At 40.6% G+C, this 9,613-nt stretch overlaps 1 protein-coding gene across 7 annotated transcripts in view; it reads right to left on the bottom strand.

The window, feature by feature from the left end:
• Positions 1-1,229: 1,229 nt before the first annotated feature.
• Positions 1,230-9,613, bottom strand: part of MAP4K4 (mitogen-activated protein kinase kinase kinase kinase 4) — a 155,435-nt gene continuing 147,051 nt past the window's right edge. For all 7 annotated transcript variants that reach the window (XM_048934368.1, XM_048934369.1, XM_048934371.1 and 4 more), the window contains 5 exons: positions 6,710-6,810; positions 5,812-5,961; positions 5,006-5,165; positions 2,908-3,047; positions 1,230-2,281 (listed from right to left, as the gene is read on the bottom strand). In XM_048934368.1, coding sequence (XP_048790325.1) covers positions 2,198-2,281; positions 2,908-3,047; positions 5,006-5,165; positions 5,812-5,961; positions 6,710-6,810 — 635 coding nt within the window. In that variant the 3' untranslated portion in view covers positions 1,230-2,197. The remainder of the gene's footprint in view (positions 2,282-2,907; positions 3,048-5,005; positions 5,166-5,811; positions 5,962-6,709; positions 6,811-9,613) is intronic.

The following is a 9,613-nucleotide window of genomic DNA, read 5'->3' as shown; positions in this document are numbered from 1 at the left end:
CTTCAACGCTATCCAAAAGTCACACGGTTAAAAAAAATATTTCTACGTACTCCTCTGCCAGCACACGTAAGGCTTTCTTGAGTTTTAACTCTTTTGGTGTGTGGGGTGTGTGGGTGTGTGTACGTGCACTCGTGGTACGCATCTACCACTCACTCTTACACTGCCTGTGACGTTCGAAGGAGCCTTCAGCAGAAACGCTGCTTGGGTTTGAAGGATTTACAGCAGTCGGATTGATATCAAAAGAAAGTTGGCTGAGTCTCAGCTCCGCACAGCTCGTGCTCGTGGCTGGGCGCCGGCTGGCTGGAGCACACGTGCTGGAAAAGCCCTACCTGCCATGCCAGGAGAGAAAGTTCAACGTAGCAGAAGACAAAGCCCACGGAACACTGAGAGCCTGTTCACTGAATGAACAGCTTAAGGCAGCTGTCGACAAAGTACCCCACCAAAGGAATAATAATAATAATAATAATAATTAAAAAACAAAACGAAAATAAAAATGGCTGAATCATGACACTGTGCATTATTACATCACCAACAGATTATTATACACTCAAGGTTTTCTCAAGTAATGAACATGTAGCCATTAAACAAATTATTACTCTCAAGACATTTATTACAAATGTCAGAACTTATTAATAAAATAAAACTGACTTAAAAAAAAAAAAAAAAAAAAAAAAAGAAAGAAAAAAGCCAGAGCTGGGATCTTACATCTAAACACAAGTATACGTTGTTTTTATGAATAAGCAGTATTAACTACATTCTTAAAAGAGTTTTAGTGCATTGCATTCTTAAAAAAGAAAAACATCACCGCCCCAAAATGTTTCCTACAACATTTAACAGTTTATAGAACTAGCCTAGTTATTTACCTGCCTGTTGCTAAGCCCACATGTTAGAAGAGTGAAACCTCCGGTTTTAGGCTAAATTCAGACTTCTATTAAGGATGAAACTGGTTTAGAAAAACGCCTGCTTTCCAAATTTAGTCAGCAAATTACAATAATCAGTGTCTCACTGCCATAACGCTACCACTATTGCCCCAACGGCCCACTCTCTCCTCCTGCTGAAACTTGCTACACGATAACAGTCAGAAACCTTTCAATCTGGTAGTTTTGGTATTAAGATTAAATTAGACATTAATGGTTTTCATCTAAAAATGTATAAACTAAACCACCTCTTTTCTTTTACGCATTAAAAACAATGAGGTAGGCACAAAAAATAAACATATGTAGTTTGGATTTTATTTCTTTTTTTTCTTTTTTTTTTTTTTTTTTTTTTTAGTTCTGCGTGTGCAGACTGTGGTAAAACTGTTGTTGCACTTCTAGGTTTAAACAAAAATTAAACCTTTAACTGAGGCAGTGCTAATACTGTGACATAACCAAGTTCTGGCCTAACACAGAATCATTATAGAAAATGAACTTTTTTTCTCTTTTTTTTTCTGTTTTTTTTTCCTTTTTTTTTTTTCCTTTTTTCCTTTTTTAACCATCTGCACATGTTTCAGGCAATATCTGGTACACAGAAAATGACTAAAGTTATTGGCCAGGCCAAAAGGAAACTGCAGAAACAAAAAAAAACAAGAATTCCACCCTGACCCCATCCCACCCTCCCTGTCCCCAAGAAGTTCTCCATCCTAGTCACTGCATCTTTCACATTTTATAAATATTAACTTCTTAAAACCTGCACCTTCCTCTTCGTCCACATATTGTCACATTACAAAAAAAGAAATGTCAATTAAATACATTGTTAACATTACTAGATAGACTAGATCTGCCCTTCTGTTTCAGCCTTTCTGACTCTCTACACCACTTCTCACCTTCTCTTGCCTGCCTCCTGTCCACTCAACAGCATGTTCATGGTAAATCTGTTTTGTTTTCCTTTTTTTCCCCCCCTCTGTTTTAACACTAACAAACAGAGTCCTTCAAAGCCTAGGAATCCTGGAGCTGAAGGCAAAAAAAGACCTGTAGCTTTCTAGCATGATCCCAAACCTCAAAGACACTGTAGCACCTGATGGCAATATCTTTACAGCACCAGCTGCCTCGCAGCCTCAGTTGAAAAACAAAAAGAAACCTAACACCAGTGATGCCTGCACACACATTTACACAGAGTGCTGCATTAGTGCAGGTCTGTACTCCAGTTGAAAATAATTCCGAGTTATGAAGATCTCAGACTCTGGATGTCAGCAATTCCTTGCCAAAGCCCACTGCTTCTACCAGCTCAGAAGAGAAGTCCTGCCAAGGGTCATGAAATATACTTGACTGCTTCCACCTGACCGTACGGAGGCAAAGAAAACCTGTGAAGAAAAGAAAAAAGGTAAGGAAGCAGAGATTTTCCTTTGTATTTGCTGCCTGTGACATCTACAGTGCCATTACAGTTCTGTAAAGCTCAGTACTGGGTCTGGCTGAGATGCAGCTGACTTTGTTCACTGCATCCTATACGGTACTGAGCTTTGCACTCATGGCTAAAAGAGCACTGCTAACACACTGGTGTTTTGGCTGCTGACAAACAGTGCTCGCACAGCATCAAGGCTTTCTTACCAGGCCCCTTACCCCCAAAGACTGGGAGAGGGCAACACGTGGATGGTGGACCCCAAATGACCAAAGAGATATCCCATACTGTATGGGAAAGCATGCTTGGCAAGAAAAGTTGGCAGAAAGGAGGAGGAATGAGGACATCATTGTAATGGGAAGAAACTGACGAATTCCTTATTACGCTTGGCTTGCACAGCCAAGCTTTTGCTTTCCTTATTAAGCTGTCTTTATCTTGATCCATAAGTCCTTTCACACTCCTTTTATTTTCTCCCCATTCCACGTGAGAAAGGAGTGTTTGGCTGCTGGTTGGGGCCAACTCACTGCAAGCACCAGCTTAAAGTACACGTTTATCATCTCGGCAAGAAACAGGGGTGGGGGTGGATTATACCTTGTCATTACGTTCACATAAGAACTTGAGTCTTTGTGCCCTTTTGTGCATGAACACACCGTCCAAGTGTCCAGTTTCTACCGAGCGTATTTCGATCGCTTTTTCTCCCCAGCCCATAATCTGATTGGATCGAATATATGCTGCGGAGAAAAAAACACAGTACAACACAGCCGGTTAGCACAGGTAGAGGGCAACACAGAGTAACTTTTTAAAAAAGCAGGGGAATATATTTAAACACTGTAATTAACAATGACTTGCCTGTGCACACCGTAAAAACACACAAATGCTCAGAGTGCTATTTCAGCCGTCAGCATTTTCACAGCACTGCCCCCCAAATATCCTTTTTTTTCCTTTTATTACCACACGAGCTGTCCATGTTAGTAATGTATTTTGTGCCTGAGCACACATGACACAACAGAAGCTTTCCAATTAATGGAAGGAACGCTGAGTTTTACAAAGATTTTTCCTCCCAAGTTTGGCAACGATACAGGTTAATTAGGTGTCGACAAGGAAAAAACAGAACCCAAAGTTGAAACAGACAAAGCCTATCCGCTCCGGAACATCCCCAGAACCATTTCAGTGTCTTACAGTGTCAATTCCTTGCTTTGAAGGAGTTTGTTGGCAAAAGAAAAAGAGACAGAATGGAAAAATTAGGAAAAAAGAAGGAAAAAAAACCCCTGCTAGCCGCCTTTAATAGGAATAATGCTTCAAAAATCTGCTTTCCTTCCCAAAAAAGCCAGCTGGCCTGACAAGTACTCTGCATATTTTAAAAAAGGTTCATATTAAGCTCTCCAAGTGGAAGTACTATTATTTGTCCTTCTGCTTTCCTTCACACACAAATAAATTAAAAACGAGCATTTATTCCTCAGGGTATCACTGGGGAAAACAGATTAGTACTGGCATGAGGAAAAAATCTGTTCCTGGTAGCATTAAAAACTGAATGAAGGAGAAAGGCAGCAGCATTATGAAAAGGTATATTCAGAAAGAAATTTGATGGATAGTCTTAAGAATGCTGCCAAAAATAACATATGGGAACTTAGTGAAGAATAAGCTGTTGCCTCTGATTTGTATGCATACTGAACAGAAAAAAATAAAAAGAAGCACAACAGATCTTAACAAGGAAAATTTAAAAAGATTTAATTTCATAATACTTCCCCATTTATGTTATCTTTTTTTCACATTAATTTTCAGTGAAATTAAGCCAAATTATCTGCTACGGTACAACACATGTCTATACCAACACATGTGCCGTTGTGCCAGAATATTTTTACATATGTCACTAGTGATAACTGAGCCAAACATTTTATCAGAATTGTCAGATGAGATATTCTGACGGTATCAACTGCCTCTGTGCCATTTACTTCACAGCCACTTCAGTCCCCAGGGCTCTACAATTTGCCAGTTGATAGAATATGCTTGCTTTCAGATCTAGTCAAGAGTTAAATGCAGCAGAGTGAACATGCCACGCATAAAACTTTTTAAATTTCCTTCTCCCATGTTGCTCTCACAGCAGCAGTAACCTGAGCAGTAACTACTGGTCCATGCATCCATTCCAAAACAAGCAAACTCAATGTGTTCGCACAACAAAACAAAGGTGTAACCACAGCCCATGCCACGCTCAGCACTGAAATAAGGCAGCATAGGCAGCAAGAGCACCTATACCAACAGGCTATACCAACACTTTCATGCAAAGATAGATAAGCAATCTGCAGATGAATTAGAGTAAATCCATCAAATCAGATAGACTGTCATCAACCTGTAATAATATCCCGTGTGTCACCTTACACATCTTTATAGTTAATGGTTTTTCTAATTTTGTTGCTGTCTAGGAAAAATTCTGTAATGGACTGGAAAGATCATGTTGTATAATAAAGGAGTTTTTTATTCCTGAAGTCCACAAGTTTCCTTGGATCTTGTTCTAAAAAACTCAACATGAAATGGATTCACATGATTCCTCCGAACTTTGCACAGCTGTTTTTCAGCAATATCACAGCATCACTGCTTCTGAATCTGAGGTCAAACCTGATGCATTTTCTTTCTGCCCACATGCACTCCCACTTTCTCACAGCATATTACATTTGACTCTCTGGGCACTTACCAACTGACGTTGGCATTTCTCCCCATTGCAGAACCACATCCTTGGTGATCCTTCCATATGTGTTTACATAAACTCCTTCATCCTCATAGCAGACCAGTAGCTCCATTCCATCCGTATTTGGGAGAATTATGATTGCGTGAGGTTGGATACTGCTCTGGATCTAAAGAGACAGAAATGAAGACAAAGTTGTTGTTGGTTTTTTTTTTATTTTAATACTGAAGAGCCCGTGGTGGGGGAAAGGCCTAGGTGAATTCTGATTTTTGTCCGATAGCAGATCAAGGATGCACACCAGAAGTGCTAGCTCTCCCTTCAACTTAGACACCCTACACAGCAACAGCAGATAATTAGAAAACTCTGGGGAATGAATTCTTTCATCTTAAGGCAGACATCTGAAAACAGGAAAGATGAACTTCTCGGCAGGAGTGCCCATTTCCACGGCAAGAGATGAAGCCACATGGCCTTTGCCAAGCCTGCTGAGTATTATCAGAAGGCAGTCATATAACTCATACTGCCACCTTCCCTGCAGCTGACTATGTGCTATGCACTCAGCCATCTACCTATCCTGACCTAACCATCTACCTACCCTGAAACCCAGATCTGAGCAGGCAGCTCCCAGGCAAGGAGATACAATGACCCTGAGGACAGGACACAGGACAAGGCCCAAGGCTCTAAGCCACATTTGTTTGTCCCCCTCCACCCGCTCCCACTTTGCACAGGGACAGCCTGGCACATTTTTCATCTGAGAAAAAGGAGGGAGGGGAAAACCAGAAGGAAAGAAACTCCCCCACCCCAGGAAGAACTCTTACATGTGTTGGTAGATAAATATCGTAGACTGATCCCGAATCCACATCAACAGCATGGAAGCCAGCACAGGAGCCATAAATGACTTTTAGTCTCTGACCCTCTTCTACAGTTAGATCCACCAGCAATGGCTTATGTACCAATTCACCAAATGACTGCAAGAAAACAATCAGTGAGATTTATTTTCCTGTTTAGAATCTCGACAGGTTTTATAAAAGCATGTTGTTAATGCACAATTGATTAGTCTACTCCTCCAGTAGGCCTTTGCTCCATCCACCAGAGCAGTTAGAGGCTAACATCTTCCACAGACAAGGAGAGATTGCTCAGCACCCTGCTGCATTTCAATCATGTAATATTACACACTCTATTCCCTGGGGTTTACTTCTGTCGTCTGTTTGTTTTCAGTAAGAATCACCTTGAACTTTCGCGAGAGCAATTTGATACTCCTGGAGCATTTACTTCAATCTGCACAACCGGCAGTAACTGATTGTCTGCAAATCAGTTTGGTAATTACACCGAGGCAGCTAAATTCATTCTTGCTGTATTCAAAAGATAACAAAGCTGAACATAATCTAATGACATCTTCTGCTCACATGAAGATGCTTAGACTCAGCTCGCTTCTCTTGGCTTCATGTTTTATTTATAGCAAGGATACAAACTGCTGTGATTTTGTGTCATTTTGAACATTCATTTATGCATGGTTGCAATTCAGCATTCTAAATACAATGCCTCTCAGAGCCAACCCTCCCTCATCCGTAACTGAAAATGTAAGAAATTCAAGGCAGATTTACCAAAGAAGCTGGACCACAGCCGTGACAAAACGTCCGTCACACCACTTTTGTAAAAGGGGCAACTGTAACTCAATATGTGAAAACCCAACAGATGGCTGAAATATACTGTTACCTTAAAGGCCATAAATTTGTGGTATGGCTTTGGTGCCCATGCATAGACTTCCACAGAACTCTTCAATGCAATTACCAAGAATTTGATTCTTTCATATTTTACTGAAATTAAACCAAAACAAAAATTAATTCAGTAATCGGAAAGCGATGCTAGTTCTCCATATTTACACGTTTGAAGGTTTTTACTAATGCTTCATTTCAGAATTGCTATTTCTAAGCAGCTAAGTATTTTGACACATTTATACCACCAAAATTGTTACTCCTGTCAGTAACTGAACCTGTCATCACGCTTTCTATTACCTAGCCAGTACACATTTATTTACACTTTTCTTTCCACATTAGACTGTGCTAGCTCATCAAGAAAACAGTTTTCAGGCAGGGATGTTTCCAATAAAAGAAGCCAATGACTGTGGTAGTCTATTGGCAATCACAATCACAGCACCGGGAGTGGTATTTTGAGCTGATGGAACAATTCCCCAGAGAAAAGGAGGGGAAAAAGGGAACTGAAGTGAAAAGTTGAGAAATGAGTCCATTTCAAAAAACAAAAGGTGGCTTTTTTGTCGTTCATTGCCCAAAAGAAAAACCGTTATCAAAAATTTCACAGAAAATAAGTAGGTGGCTGACAAAAAGCCCTTCCTCAGATGACAGTTTAAAGGAAACAGGTAGCTGACCGAATGCAAACAAGCTGTACTACCTGAGCTGTCTCCAACTGACCTTACCTCTAATTCTCAAGTAAAACATGAGCTCAAGTCACCTTAGTGACAATTCTGGTGACAAATTTTATCTTCTGTCTAAGGAATGGAAAAGTTTTTAGAGGTGTTAAGGAGTCAGGAGTTTCTCAGGAACAGTTCAGAAACAACAACATTTTGCAATCTTTTCTCTTCTCATTTGACAAAAGCAACAATTGTAGCATTTCAGCCACAAAATGCTTCAAGGAAGAACTACACCAAAGACTTGAAAAATAATCACAGAATTGATCAAAATTAACGTAGGTCACGACATGGATGACTTGCAAATTCTTGCATATCTTTCCGTTCCCAGTCAAACAGCTGGCAAATGTAACCATCTCAAAAAGCTCTGTTTACTACTGCTTTATTTTATTTTCGTAGGAGGGAACTGAACGTTTAGAAATTGCCATTCAATTAGTGTCGCTGGATCTGCATTTGCAGCTGCCATTTTCATTCGTGCAGGAAGAGACTGTAAGGACTTTTAGAATACTGAGGTTTGCTAACCTGTTTCTGGTGCTCTTTTTGGAGGAGAAGAATGAAAAAAAAACATTATTTGGATTACACTTATCTCAGGAGGCTTTTTCTATCTCTTCAAGTATTAGAGGAGTGGAATGCTTTTTGAAAACAATGAGTAAGTCCCTACATCTCCACCTGCCATTATTATCTCCTAACTAAAATTGATTTTGAAATAGGGCTGAAGCGAAGAATCTCAGACTTGTGAGAAGAACATTTCTTTAGTAAGTACTATTTAACGTATTTCAGATATCTTACCTACTGTAAAAGCCTGCAGTTGCAATCTATTGGTAGGCAGGAGGGAGACAAAGCTATTACTTGCTCCCCCTTTTATTCTGCAGGGAAGCAAGAATACTGAGCTTTAAGTGTTAGAAGACTTGACACTTCAGCAGACAAAAAAAGCCTCTCAACCTCCACAGCTGTACCGATGGAAAAATAGAGCTTTTGTTCAGTCTTGTCTGGCTTGCAAGACTTCTTGGAATATTTTCTTAGGGAAGAAGGGGATATTGAACAAAATCACCTTATCTCTGAAAGGAAACCTTTGATAATCCTCACTCTTTGCTCTGGGTGCTATCTGGGAATTCACCCAAATCTTAAGTTTCAAAAGAGCAATTAATCACTGAGAGGAGCCAAAAGTTGCCTGAAGCAACTGAGAGCCATAAATACCACTTCAGCTTCATGTCTGAAACGCCACTGCATCAAAGAGACAAGGAAGCGACCAGTGCCAGCTGCCTCACTGGCAACCTCCAGCCTGTAAGCACAACTATTCACAGGGCTCATCCTTCTTGGGAACTGAGGCACAGCTGCCAAAGGGGCCTCTCACTACCTGAAGAAGTCTACTGTATGTTTTCAGCTCAGAGGGAAGTTCAGTGCCAGGCTGCAACAAATCACCCTTCATCTGGAAAAGAATGCTCTTTGTTTCTCACGCTTCCCTACTGGAAAGCCTCCTTTCTATAGCTGTTAATGTATTGTTAACAGACCACTTCATTATGCTGCTGACACCCAGGGATATGATACTAGAGAAGTACATTATTAATTGTTTTTGGGGTCAAGCTCAAGGTTCAGCAGTCACTTACTGCAATAGTTATTGATTATGCTCTTCTGCAAGAGCGCGTGCATGACAGAAAGAAACAGCTCAGTCTGACTGCTGCTGCTCTACACTGACTGACAGGGCTTGAAAGGAACTGAGCTGGCTCTTAGGGGAAAACCAAACCAAATGCAACACCCGGGGTCCATTAAGATGCATCAGGACACTGAGCATAAGGAAGAGCTCTTAGTTCATATCCCCACCTGCAGGGCAGCAGGCTCACTGCACATGGCAAAAATGTGATGTGTCTTTGACTAGCTGTTATGGAAGCTTCTACAGCCAAATCCACTCAAGCAACTTAAGGGTACTCAAAAGGTGCCTTCCTCGTGAAAACACACTTCATCCCCATAATCCTACAACTGTACTGCAGTGGATCTGAGACAGCATTAGGAAAGTTCATGAGCTAAAGGGAATCAATGAATCATCCTGAAGTTAAACATATGCTTGTTCCCAGATGCCTCCCCAAAGCTCGTGCACTAACTGGGCTTGCTTCTTCCTCCCACACTCTTCTTTTTTTTTTCTCCAGTCTTAAAAATCTACATTAAAAATGAGATGTTTTTCACTCCAATCCAGAATT

The sequence above is a fragment of the Lagopus muta genome, chromosome 1, assembly GCF_023343835.1.
Source record: "Lagopus muta isolate bLagMut1 chromosome 1, bLagMut1 primary, whole genome shotgun sequence".
NCBI lineage: Eukaryota > Metazoa > Chordata > Aves > Galliformes > Phasianidae > Lagopus > Lagopus muta.
The sequence above is the reverse complement of the archived record's forward strand: the minus strand, read 5'-3'. Positions and strand labels throughout refer to the sequence as shown.